At 46.4% G+C, this 13,972-nt stretch overlaps 1 protein-coding gene across 7 annotated transcripts in view; it reads left to right on the forward strand.

Annotated features, from left to right (window-relative positions):
* Nucleotides 1-11,335, forward strand: part of SNUPN (snurportin 1) — a 28,883-nt gene extending 17,548 nt beyond the window's left edge. For all 7 annotated transcript variants that reach the window (XM_063638728.1, XM_055277729.2, XM_055277730.2 and 4 more), the window contains 5 exons: nucleotides 58-151; nucleotides 2,064-2,161; nucleotides 4,189-4,266; nucleotides 8,221-8,301; nucleotides 10,740-11,335. In XM_063638728.1, the coding sequence (XP_063494798.1) occupies nucleotides 58-151; nucleotides 2,064-2,161; nucleotides 4,189-4,266; nucleotides 8,221-8,301; nucleotides 10,740-11,063 (675 nt within the window). In that variant the 3' untranslated portion in view covers nucleotides 11,064-11,335. The remainder of the gene's footprint in view (nucleotides 1-57; nucleotides 152-2,063; nucleotides 2,162-4,188; nucleotides 4,267-8,220; nucleotides 8,302-10,739) is intronic.
* The last annotated feature ends 2,637 nt before the right edge of the window (nucleotides 11,336-13,972 follow it).

A 13,972-nucleotide genomic window follows, 5' to 3' on the forward strand; every position in this document is an offset into this window, starting at 1 on the left:
CAAGAGGGCGAGGAGACCTTGAGGCCTAATAAGAATGGTAACTTTCTCTCCATGCAGGGTTCTACCAGTGCCTACACTAAGAGTGGCTACTGTGTCAACAGGTTTTCTTCACTTCTGCCAGGAGGCAACAGGCGAAACTCAACAGCAAAAGGTACCTACATAGAGTGTCTACTTATTGATCAGTAAAAGACAGTGTAATTTGCTTTAAAGACCCACTTTGATAGCTTATCTTTGGTTTTTTTTTTGTTGTTTTTTGAGACAGAGTCTCACTTTGTCACCCAAGCTAGAGTGCAGTGGCACCATATTGGCTCACTGTAACTTCTGCCTCCTGGGTTCAAGTGATTCTCCTGCCTCAGCCTCCTGAGTAGCTGGGATTATAGGCTGCACCTGGCTAATTTTTGTACTTTTTGTAGAGAGTGGATTTCACTATTTTGGCCAGGCTGGTCTTGAACTCCTGGCCTCAAAGTGATCCACCCACCTTGGCCTCCCAAATTGCTGGGATTACAGGCATGAGCCACTGCACCTGGCCTGAAAGCTTATCTTTGAAACTGCATGTAGACACCATCCTGGCCCCTGGACCAAGGACCTCCCCTTCAAGGTCAAGCGTCCCCAGTTGCAGAATAAATGCAGCCCCATGAGGCCTGATGGTCCATAAATTCCTGAATTAAGGTCAACATGCCTTTGGACTTCTATTATGGGATAACAGATGCAGATTTGGAGGGAAATGTCCCTGAGAGAATACTAAGCATAATGGTACAGCCAGCTGATGCTGGGGCTTCCCTGCCAAACTCCCTTTTCTCCTTTCTCATTGTTGTAACCTTAGCTTCTTCCTCCCCACTGGGCCTAGCTGAGTAGACTAAGGTCATGGAGGAGAAATAACTTACCCATGGTTATTCAGAAAGCAGAGCTGGGCTTGCTTTCTTCTCTACCTGCTTAGGCTCCTTTGGTGGTTCCTCACGTCCTCTGTACTGAGCCCAGACTTCTCTTTTTTATTTTTTGACAGTCTCACTCTGTGGCCCAGGCTCGGGTTCAAGGGCATGATCACAGCTCACTGCAGCCTTTATCTCTCAGGCTCAAGTGATCCTCCCATCTCAACTTCCTGAGTAACTGAGACTACAGGAGTGTGCCACCATGCCCAGCTAATTTTTTGTACTTTTGGTAGAGATGGGGTTTTGCCGTGTTGCCCAGGCTGGTCTGGAACTCCTGGGCTCAAAGCCATCTGCCTGCCTTGGCCTCCCAAAGTGCTGGGACCATAGGTGTGAGCCAGTGCACCCGGCCTTGCTCTGATTTCTCTATTGGCGTTTAGTACTTTTCATATGCAGGCTTTGTCCCATCCATCCCATGTCTTTCCCCTATTCCTTATACCCACCTTCTGTTCAGCTGACTTATCTCCCCACATGTGCCCAGTTCATTCTGCCTCTGGGCCTTTGCTCATGCCACATCAGTACTTGGGTCTGAAATGCCCTCTCTTCTCCCCTCTGCCCTGTTGTTCAAACCCAGCTGGTCCCAGAAGACTATTTGTATGGCATCTTTCCCTTGAAGCATTTCCTGCTGCTCCAGCCTTCTCTTTCTGGGACTCCTGTTGCTCTTAGTATGAGCTCTGTAATTTAGCTCTTAGTTCTTCTGTGATCATCTTATCCCCTTAACCAAATGGTAACTTCCTTAAAGGCAGGGAATATTTATAGTTAATATTCCCCACATAACACAGTGCCTATGATAGGAACTCAAAAAGCAGTTGTAAACTAAAATGGAAGATGACTTGCTTTTAAACCTCGTTGAGGTAAGTAAATGTGCCAGTTTATCTAAAACTTCAGAATTCTCACTTTGCTTAAGGTTTGCCTTGATCCATCTTGTGCTGTCTTACCCTGAGTCACCATGAAGCTGTAGCTGGTAGCCAGGCAGGGTTCTCTCCCCAGTGAATCCTTAGTTCTTAGTGCCAGTGACTGCTGCAAGCACTGAGGATTGTTGGACTCAAGCCTCTGGGATGGGGCTCCCTAGGTTGTGGTGGAGGGAACCTGGTTGGAAGAAGAACTCTGTGCTGACTTTCTGCTTTGTGTCCCCAGACTACAGCATTCTAGATTGCATTTACAGTGAGGCAAACCAGACCTACTACGTTCTGGATGTGATGTGCTGGCGGGGACACCCTTTTTATGATTGCCAGGTAGGGATGGATCCTCCTTTTGTGGCTCTTCCTGTCTTCTCCTCTCCTCCTGGGAAAGTGGCTCAGCATGTGGGTTTGGTACGTGACCAACTGCTTGGTGTGTACAGGATGTGGTATATCAAGAACATTATCTAATGCTCCCTGCATCTTTAAGTGTGTTTAAATTAGCTTAGTTTTAAAAGAGAAATAGGAGGAACTAAGAGAAACATGCAGTTCTTGAGAGGAAGAAAGAGAGAACGGCAGGGGTGTAGGCTGGAACTTGGTAGCAGCTGCACCCACCCCCTTATCTCTCTCCAGAGTATGGGAGGATTTCTGGCAGTGAAGATTGTGGGGCAAGGGGGTGGGGATGCCACCTTGTGCAGGCAGCCCCAGGAAGAGAAGGTGGAATTGAATGTAAGTCACCATCTACTAGACTCCTGCAACCTCCACTCCTTCACCAACCACATCCTGACCCTGAAAATGGCAGGGCCTCCTTGGTATGACCCAGAACCTCAAATCTCAAAGGTTAGCTCTAGGAGGAGACTTTTCAAGTGAGGAGAGGCCCCAATATTCTCCCCTTTAGTTTCACCATACCCCCAACATTTTACTATTGGTGATTCTTAACAGGTAACAGCAGCAGTCATCAGGTGAGGCTGACTGAGCCCCACAGGCCTCCATCCCTGTTAACAACACTCTCCCCGTCATTGTCTCAGTTGTATAATGGTGGGTTTGGGGGTTTTGGTCCTTCCTTTTGCTCCCTGTTAATTAGTTTATCATAGTGGTTCTCAATGTGTAGTCTCCGGACCAGGCATATCAGAACGCTGTAGAAATGCACATTCTCAGACCTGCTGAACCAGAAGCTATGGGCCTGAGGCTGATGTGTGAACAGGCCTCCAGTGATCTTCATGTAGGCTGTTGCCATAGGCTGCTTCTTTCTAAGCCATTCCCACATACTAGATTTCCAAAACACGCTAGGTATTGGTACTCAGAATTCTAAGGTGCATCTCATTCAAACAATAACAATCAAGATGTGCATTGCTAAGCACTTTCTGCATTAGCTCATTAAATCCCTTACAATACATCCTTATTGTAAGGTAAGTACTATTATTATCCTTTTTTTTCTTTGAGACGGAGTCTCGCTCTGTCGCCCAGGCTCTGGAATGCAGTGGTGCGATCTGGGCTCACTGCAACCTCCGCCTCCTGGGTTCAAGCACTTCTCGTGCCTCCGCCTCCTGAGTAGCTGGGATTACAGGCACTTGCCACCACACCCAGCTAATTTTTGTATTTTTAGTAGAGACGGCGTTTCACCATGTTGGCCAGGCTGTCTTGAACTCCTGACCTCAAGTGATCCACCCACTTTGGCCTACCGAAGTGCTGGGCGTGAACCACTGCACCTGGCCTGTCCTTGACATATAGATATGGAAGCTGAGATGCTAAGAAGCACAGGTCTTAAGTACCTTGCCCAAGTGTAGAACCAAGCCTACAACTCAGAGCATAAATTCAATCTAGAACATATTTTCCTTTAATTCTGCTGAAGGATATTTTATTACATGTATTCACAACCTATAAATTTGGTAACTAAAACCAAATATATTTTTATAATTTAAACAAAAGACTGTATGTATCTTTTTAAATTTCCAAAAGCAAAATAATTTAAAAGAATGAAGAGGCCCGGCGGGTGCGGTGGCTCACACCTGTAATCCCAGCACTTTGGGAGGCTCGAGGTGGAGAGATCAAGAGGTCAGGAGATGGAGACCACCCTGGCCAACATGGTGAAACCCTGTCTCTACCAAAAATACAAAAATTAGCCTGGTGTGGTAGTGGGCACCTGTAGTCCCAGCTACTGGGGAGGCAGGAGAATCGCTTGAACATGGGAGGCAGAGGTTACAGTGAGCCGAGACTGTGCCATTGCACTCCAGCCTGGGCGACAGAGCAAGGCTCCATCTCAAAAAAAAAAAAAAAAAAAAAAATAGCATGGGGTGTTTTTGTTTATATTAGAGTTTGAAATGGAAAGTATTTCATCTTTCTGTTTCCCTTCTCTGTGGCAGACTGATTTCCGGTTCTACTGGATGCATTCAAAGTTACCAGAAGAAGAAGGACTGGGAGAGAAAACCAAGCTTAATCCCGTAAGTCCTGGTGTTAGGATCACAGAGTTCCTTATGGGGAGTAGTGTGGATTGGTTTGTTATCTAAATATAATCATTATGTATGAAATGATCTTTTTTTGAGGCAGCATGGTATAAAGGGAAAAGTATCAATCATGTAGATCTGAATTCCATTTTTGGCTTTTATTATTACTAATTTAGCATCCTATGTTCTCACTCATAATTGGGAGCTAAGCTATGAGGATGTAAAGGCATAAGAATGATACAATGGACTTTGGGAACTCTGGGGAAGGGTAAGGGGGGTGAGGGATAATTGGGTGCAGTGTACCCTGCTTGGGTGGTGGGTGCACCAAATCTCAGAAATCACCACAAAAGAACTTATTCATGTAACCAAACACTACCTCTTCCCCAAAAACCTATTGAAGTAATAATAACTAAAAAAAGACTAAAAAAAATTATTACTAGGTTAAGTTAATAATCTTACTTACCCTTAGATTTTCCATCTGAAAAATAGGATAATAACATCTAATTTACAGGGTTGTTATAAGAACCGAATTATATAAATATGCAAGTCCTCCTAACATAATACTTATGGTAGGCACTCAATAATAATCAGTGATTTAAATATGTGACAGCTATTTTCAGGGCATTTTATTAGCCCTGCAGATTGGCATTTGCTTGGATTGCTTACAAAAAATGTTAAAGCCAAGGGCCAGGCACTGTGGCTCATGCCTGTAATCCCAGCACTTTGGGAGGCCGAGGCAGGTGGATCATTTGAGGCCAGGAATTCGAGACCAGCCTGACCAACATGGCAAAACCCTGTCTCTACTAAATACAAAAACAATTAGCCAAGTGTAGTGGTGCACGCCTGTAATCCCAGCTACTTGGGAGGCTGAGGCAGGAGAACCACTTGAACCTGGGAGGCGGAGGTTGCAGTGAGCCAAGATGACGCCACTGTACTCCAGCCTGGGCAACAAAGCGAGACTCTGTCTCAACAACAACAACAAAAAAAAAAAGTTCAAGGGAATTGGACAACCAGTTATAGGAGAATAAATATGATCAGTACTTTCAGTGATGTTATTATCATGTAGGTCCTGGAGGAACATGCATTGAGGAAGGGGAAGGCTGCTCTCTCTAAGACACTGGTTTAAGTGCTCTATGTATATAATCTCACTGAATCCACACAGCAACCCTATGAAGTAGATATGTGCTGTTATTATCCCATTTTACAGATGGGAAGATGGAAGTATATGGAGGTTAAATGATTGGCAAAATGGGATTCAAACCCAAGCAATCTGACTAGAGTTTGTAGTTCTAATCACTTAGTTATGCTGCTTCAATCTAAAAATCCTTGTGGGTGTGAAAAGGATTTCCCTAGCCCTTTATTAGTGGTAGCTGTCATGGGGCCAAGAGAATAACACACAACCACTCAACCTAGTACAATACAGTCGTTCTAAGTCCTCACTGTATGTTAAAATCAACTGGAGAGCTTTTTTTTTTTTTTTTTTTTTTTTTGAGACAGCGTCTCGCTCCGTCACCCAGGCTGGAGTACAGTGGCGTGATCTCAGCTCACTGCAATCTCTGCCTCCTGGGTTCACGGCATTCTCCTGCCTCAGCCTCCCGAGTAGCTGGGACTACAGGCACCCTCCACCACGCCCGGCTAATTTTTTTGTGTTTTTAGTAGAGATGGCATTTCATTGTGTTAGCAAGGATGGTCTCGATCTCCTGACCTCGTGATCCGCCTGCCTCGGCCTCCCAAAGTGCTGGGATTACAAGCGTGATCCACTGCACCCGGCCCACTGAAGAGCTTTAAAAAAATACCTGGGCCAGGCCGGGCGCAGTGGCTGACGCCTGTAATCCCAGCACTTTGGGAGGCCGAGACGGACGAATCACGAGGTCAGGAGATCGAGACCATCCTGGCTAACATGGTGAAAACCCATCTCTACTAAAAATACAAAAAATTAGCCGGGCATGGTGGAGGGCACCTGCAGTCCCAGCTACTCGGGAGGCTGAGGCAGGAGAATGCCGTGAACCAGGCAGGCCGAGCTTGCAGTGAGCCTGGATCAGGCTACTGCACTCCAGCCTGGGTGAGGGAGCAAGACTTTGTCTCAAAAAAAAAAAAAAAAAAAATACCTGGACCAGGCACAGTGGCTCACATCTGTAATCCCAGCACTTTGGGTGGCCAAGGCAGGTGGATTCAGAGCAGCCTGGGCAACAGGCAAAACCCCATCTCTATAAAAGAAATACAAACAAAAAAATTAGCCAGGCATGGTGATGTGTGCCTATAATCCCACCACTTTGGGAGGCTGAGGTAGGCGGATTGTTTGAGCCCAGGAGTTTGAGACCAGCCTGGGCAACACAGCAGAACCCCAACTCTACAAAAAAATACAAAAACAGATTAGGCATGGTAGTGTGCGCCTATAGTCCCAGCTACTTGAGAGGCTGAGGTGGGAGGATCACTTGAGCCCAAGAGGTTGAGGCTGCAGTGATCTGTGATTGTGCCATTGCACTCCAGCCTGGGTGAAAGAGCGCAACCCTGTCTCAAAAAAAAAAAAAAAAAAAAAAAAAAAAAAAAAAAAAAAACCTGGATCCCACCCCAGACCAGTTCAGTCAGAATCTCAGGGTAGGGCCTGTGCATCAGTAATTTTTTCTTTTTTTTTTTTTTTTTGAGATGGAGTCTTGCTCTGTTGCTCAGGCTAGAGTGCAGTGGCACAATCTCAGCTCACTGCAACCTCTGCCTCCCAGGTTCAATCAATTATTCTGCCTTAGCCTCCCAAGTAGCTGGGACTACTGGTGTGCACCACCATGCCTGGCTAATTTTTGTATTTTTAGTAGATACGGGGTTTTGCCATATTGGTCAGGCTGGTCTCGAACTCCTGACCTCGTGATCCACCCTTCTCGGCCTCCCAAAGTGCTGGGATTACAGGCGTGAGCCACCACACCTGGCCAGCATCAGTAATTTATTTTTATTTATTTTTTATGTTTAGAGACGGAGTCTTGCTCTGTCACCCAGGTTGGAGTGCAGTGGCGCAATCTCGGCTCACTGCAAGCTCCGCCTCCCCGGTTCATGTCATTTTCCTGCTTCAGCCTCCTGAGTATCAGTAATTTTTAAAAGCTCCCTAGATGATTCTTGTGGATGAAAGAAGGTTGGGGCTGGGTACAGTGGCTCATGCCTATAATCCCAGCATACTGGGAAACTGAGGTGGGAGAATCCCTTGAGCCCAGGAATTTGAGGATGCAGTGAGCTGTGATTGTGCCACTGCTCTCTAGCGTGGGTGACAGAATGAGCTCTCATCTCTAAAAAAAAAAGGGGAGGGAAGATTGGGAACCATGACCTAGTAGTTAAGAGAGTAAGTAGAGGGAACTGGTAGAGAAGGATGAGACTGAAAACTTTTCTTCTTTGTTTTTTTGTTTTGGCTTGGTTTAGTTTGGTTTGGTTTGGTTTTTGAGACAGGGTCTGGCTCTCTCACTCAGGCTGGAGTGCAGTGGCACAATCTGAGCTTACTGCAGCCTTGACCTCAGGCTCAAGCGATCCTCCTACCTCAACAGCCTCCCAAGTAGCTGGGACTACAGGTTTTTCTTCTTTGACAGAGATTTTCTTTTCTTTTTGCTTTTTTTGAGATGGAGTCTTGCTCTGTCACCCAGTCTGGAGTGCAGTGGCATGATCATGGCTCACTGCAACCTCCCCTTCCTGGGTTCAAGCTATTTTCCTGCCTCAGCCTCCCAAGTAGCTTGGACTACAGGCACATGCCACTATGCCTGGCTAATTTTTGTATTTTTAGTACGCATGGGGTTTCACCATGTTGGCCAGGCTTGTCTTGAACTCTTGACCTCAAGTGATCCTGCTGACTTTGCCTCCCAAAGTGCTGGGATTATAGGTGTGAGCCACTATGCCTGGCCTGACAGAGATTTTCAATTGCTTGGGCCAATATCATTTATAACATGTACTAATTCCTTGTTCTAATTTCTATTTCAGTTTAAATTTGTGGGGCTAAAGAATTTCCCTTGCACTCCCGAAAGCCTGTGTGATGTGCTATCTATGGATTTCCCTTTTGAGGTAACGAAACCATTGTCTTTATTGCCTTGACATGATGATAGGCTGCAGAGAGACGTAGTTACACAAAGTCTTAAAATATTCCTTGATTGTGCTGTGTCAAAGCATCAGAATGGGACAAAGCTGATTCTGGAGAAAGGACGTACTTGCTGCCCTTCAGAGCCTGAGCTCCACCCCTGCCGGATAATTCAGAATGCTGGCACTGGAAGGGCCCTTAATGGACAGCTCGTCCAACTCCCTCATCTTACAGATGGAGAAACTGAGGCCGGAGAAACTGAGGCCCAGATAGGAGCAAGACTTGCATGCCTAGATCCTTCTTGTGTGCCTCCTCCTACTGTAAGCTGAGACCCAGGTCCCTGGTTTGGCTGTCGTGGCTGCTTGTAAAGTGAAGGGGCTTCTGTGACTGAATGACCCCAACAAATGTCCAAACCCCTAATCCTTTTCTCACCAAAGAAGATGGCCCTTGGGGACAGCAGCACTTGCTGAGCAGGAGCATGAGTCAGGTGACCACCTCATTCCAGTTTGCTCAGGACTTGCCCTGTTTTAGCACTGAAAGTCTCACAGCAGCCGGGCGTGGTGGCTCACGCCTATAATCCCAGCACTTGGGAAGGCCAAGGCCGGTGGATCACTTGAGGTCAGGAGTTCAAGACCAGCCTGGCCAACATGGCAAAACCTCATTTCTACTAAAAATACAAAAATTAGCTGGGCGTATTGGCACATGCCTGTAATCCCAGCTACTCGGGAGGCTGAGGCAGGAGAATCGCTTGAACCTGGGAGGCAGAGGTTGCAGTGAGCCGAGATTGAGCCACTGCGCTCCAGCCTGGGCAACAGCACAAGACTCTGTCTCAAAAAAAAAAAACAGAGGCTCCCCAGTCCTCGACAGTCTTGTCAGCCTCAGAACCTGCAGTGACCTTCTCTAGGCTCGACAAGCACATTTTCCTTTGCCCATCATTCCCTTAAAAATTCTGCCTTGGCCGGGCACAGTGGCTCACACCTGTAATCCCAGCTCTTTGGGAGGCCGAGGCAGGTGGATCACCTGAGGTTAGGAGTTCAAGACCAACCTCGCCAACATGGTGAAACCCCGTCTCTACTAACAATACAAAAATTAGCCAGGCATGGTGGCACATGCCTGTAGTCCCAGCTACTTGGGAGGCTGAGGCAGGAGAATCTCTTGAACCCGGGAGGTGGAGGTTGCACTGAGCTGAGATCGCACCGCTGCACTCCACTCCAGCCTGGGCAACAAGAGTGAAACTCCATCTCAAAAAAAAAAAAAAAAAAAAAAAAAATCTGCCTAGTCACTGCAAGCATTTGCTTGAACTGGATGTAATTTTGTATAAGGATCACAGCTTCCTGAATGAGGAAATGGCAAAGGCTGAGTTGCCAGCATTTCCGGGAGTCAATTAAGAAGGTGGTAAGAATACCATCTTTATTTATAACCCTTATGCCCCAGTGACAATAAATGCTTTTTAGAGATGAGTCACTGAATCATAGAAAATAAAATGTGGGACTGTAGGAGGTCTTCCCGTTGAGAAAAACTGTTTCCCAGAACATGGCTCACAAACAATTTAGGGGGAGATTTAGGCAACCAACAGTAGCCAGGGAAGCAGGGCATCTGGACAGCCTGTTTCCCGTGTGCGCAGCAGTCTGCTGCCCCGGAGGGGCCTGTCCAGTTCCTCTGCTTTTCATTCCATGCACAGAGCTCATCCACCACAACACAGACTCCTAAGTGGTGGAAAGTCCATGGAATCTGGGGACAGAAGACCAGAGTTCAAGTTGAATTCCTGCTTCCTTCTCACTGTGTGTTTTAAGGAGGTCCTCAGAACTCCCTGAGTAGGAGCAGCCCCATCTCCCAGACACCGTCATGGGTAAGATAGCAAAATAGTGGGCAGGAAAGCACTCTGTAAACAGGAAAGTGCTATTTATGTTTTTCTTTTCTTTTTTTTTTTTTCTTTTTTTGAGACAGAGTCTCACTGTGTCGCCAGGCTGGAGTGCAGTGGTGCGGTCTCAGCTCACTGCATCCTCTGCCTACTGGGTTCAAGCGGTTCTCATGCCTCAGCCACCCGAGTAGCTGGGATTACAGGCATGTGCCACCATGCCTGGCTATTTTTTTGAATTTTTAGTAGAAATGGAGTCTTACCATGTTGCCCAGGCTGGTCTCAAACTCCTGAGCTCAAGCAATCTGCCTGCCTCAGCCTCCAGAGTGCTGGGATTACAAGCATGAGCCACCACGCCCAGCCAATGTTTTTATTTTCTCAAATTTAGTTTTCTAGGCCATTTCTTTATTTAGAGAAACTGCATGTGTGAGAAGCTGGGACTCTTTCCTCTGTCAGTGACCCAGAAAAAGGAGTCAGGCCACAAGAGCTGCCCTTGTGTGTATAGGCTCTCCTGGAAACATGTGGCCCCAGAAGTCATTTGATCCTCAATTTCCCCCCATCTTATAGGTAGATGGACTTCTCTTCTACCACAAGCAGACCCACTACAGCCCCGGAAGCACCCCCTTGGTGGGCTGGCTGCGCCCCTACATGGTGTCAGATGTCCTTGGTGTAGCTGTGCCGGCTGGCCCACTGACCACCAAGCCAGACTATGCTGGGTACCAGCTCCAGCAGATTATGGAGCACAAGAAGAGCCAGAAGGAAGGCATGAAGGAGAAACTCACACACAAGGCCCCTGAGAATGGGCACTATGAGTTGGAGCACCTGTCTACCCCCAAGTTGAAGAGTTCTCCCCATAGCCCAGACCACCCTGGAAGCCTCATGGAGAATTAAAGAGGGAAGCCTCCTTAAGGAGCCACAGGATGGTACCTGGCCCCAAAAGGAATCCTGGGGAGGAGGACAGTGACAACAGGTGACTTCATTCTTTAGAGTGAACTTTCCAAACCCAGTCCAGCTGGAAACAGCTTATCTATAATCTGAAATGCTGGCTCAAACAGTTATGGGGAGGTTCCCAGATTGCATAGCATTCAGATTGATTTGAGCAGCTCCTACTGTGATAAGTGTATCCCAGATCCACAATGTAAATATATGTGATTTGTAAGAAAGAACTGGTTTGTGGTTCTTAAGCTTTAGATAGCCATGAATCTCCCCTTCCCACCTCAGTCCCTGGGCTACTTCAACCATGGCTGTTAAAGTCTTGGCCCATTTCACTCTTTTTAGCGCTCAAAGATTCTGCTGAGTTTCCAGTTGCTGCTGCCGAAAGGTTTTACCAGGAACTGCAATTCTGGGTATTTGAATATGTTCCCTCTTCTGAGAAGACAAGTGTGATTTTCTTTGGTTTAGACATTGCCAGAGATAAAATGCAAATGTAGTTCATTCACTCCTTCAGCAAACATTCGTGCCTACCAGGAGATAAGCTTGTCCTAGGCCCCTGCCAAGTAGAGGGGTTATGGAGGTGGACAGGACTTAGTCCCTGCCCTTGAGGAGCTCACACTCCCATGAGAAAAAGAAGCCCACCAGGACAGTTTGGGAGAAGAGGCTGGAGAGAGCAGGTTTTAGATTTTGTGTCATGGATGAAGGGAGCTAAGAAAGTACTTTGAGCAGGCAAGGTCCCTTGAGATTTGTGAACTAGAGCTCTTTGGCAGCTGTGAGAATGGAAGATTGTGTTGGAAACTGACTAATTAGTTTCTACTTTGTGTTCAGGAAATGGATGCCACTTCCTGTGGCTTCAGTCAGCTCCCACATTGCTTCCCATGTTTCTAGGACTCTGTCATGGATACAAGTACTTCACCATTCCCTCCAGCAGCACTAGTGTCCTGTGGACAGATTTTCATAGGGATCCAGGTCAGCTCTTGTCTGACATGCAGTGGTCCCTGCATGTTGATTAGTTCTGGGAACAGATTCGGGCAGAGGTAGTAGTTATTTGGAGCCTGATTACACAACTTCAGTACATCCAGTGGAACTAGTCTTAGTATCGGCTCTTAGAGAGTTGCTCAAGCTGACCTTGTAAAATTGGAGAAGGAAGACTCCCCCCTCCTACCCTCATCCATTGATGATCCTGCAGGCTGCAGATTCAAGCATTTGCCTACATCAATAAGCTCTTTCCTGAATTTAGGTCAATTCTGTAATAGGAACATTGTGTTCCTCTTGCCAAGGAGCGTGTTGTAGGTGCCTAAACATTTAGTCTCTGTTTGATAATTTTCTGAGTGCTCTAGTCTGTGCTATCAGCAGCCAACCGTATCAGTTCAGAAGCTGTGCATGCTAGTGTCAATAGTGACTTGGCCACACTCTGTTCAGAAATAATCAGGTCTGGAAGGACTACTTCCCCAAAGGGTGCACACAGGCACTACAGGCACACACACTTTGGGGACAGCTGCATGAATCAAAGGATATATCAGCCAAAATTATCAACAAGCACAACTTGATTTTTTTTTTATTTTGAGATGGAGTCTTGCTCTGTTGCGCAGGCTGGAGTGCAGTGGGATGGTCTCGGCTCACTACAACCTCTGCCTCCCCAATTCAAACGATTCTCCTGCCTGACCCTCCTGAGTAGCTGGGATTATAGGCGTGAGCCACCGCGCTCGGAGACTATAACAGCTTTCAATGAGGTCTGTGAGTCCTTGTGGCAAATTATATAACCAGAGGGTAGTCTTAGGGGTCCCCAAACCTGCAACTGGTATCAGAAGTAAGGGTAGTCTGTGGACTATTCCCTGAGTTTGGGAAATATATATGTAAATACATAAGTGTGATAAAATATTATAATCACTGTGAGAGGTGGCTGTATGGATGGGGAGGGCACAAAGAATGGCTACTCTACCTGCAGAGGAAAATGTTCAAACAGGTGTCTTTTGAATGGAGTCTTTCAAAGATGAGTAGGTATATCCGTCAGGTGAATGAAGTCAGAGTGGGGATGGTGTAGGGGAAAAGTATGAAACAGATGCGTTTATACACAGAACTGTAAAACAGCATCACTGAAACGTAAGCAGCAAAGGAGGCAAGGTAATTTATGAGGCTGGAGAGATATACTAAGGTCAGGTCATGAATGAACTTGCATGGCAGGATGAGAAGCTTCACATGTACCTTGCAGTCAATGGTACATCCTTGAAGTAACATGATCAAACTTATATTTTTAGAAAGAATCACTCTGCTATGGCAGGGATGGATTCAAAGGGGAAAAGACTAGTGGCAGGGAAACTAGGTAGGAGGATCTGGCAGTACCCTATGAGAGAGATGATGAAGGTCTGAATTAAGGTTGTAGAGGAAATGGAGAGGTGGGAATTAAAGGACATGGTGACTCACTAGCTGTGAAATATAAGAAATGGAATCATCATTCTGATGATTCCTAGATTCCTAATATGGGTGACTGAGTGCCACTAGCAAGGACAAGGATCCCAGGAAAAGCACGGTTGAGGGGGATTGAGGAGGAAAGGTATTGAGTTCAGTTTGGGACATGCTGAGTATTAAGGTGACTGGAGATGAATGGCAAATAGATAGATACAGGTCTGGAGGTATCAGCACATAGATGGCAGCTGAAGTCAGGTAAGAAAAAGCTGGGGAAATGTCCCTCAGATTTGGAAAACAGGAGACCACTAGTCCTTTGAGAGGACTTGAAGTGGCAGGAACAGAGGTCAGATTTCAGTAGGTTTAGACATTAATGAGAAATGACCAAGTGGAGAAATAGCAAATGTAGATAAATCACCGCCAAACACAAGTGGATTAGGGTGACACAAACTCTTCCAATG

This window comes from Symphalangus syndactylus, chromosome 5, assembly GCF_028878055.3.
Source record: "Symphalangus syndactylus isolate Jambi chromosome 5, NHGRI_mSymSyn1-v2.1_pri, whole genome shotgun sequence".
Classification (NCBI taxonomy): Eukaryota; Metazoa; Chordata; class Mammalia; order Primates; family Hylobatidae; genus Symphalangus; species Symphalangus syndactylus.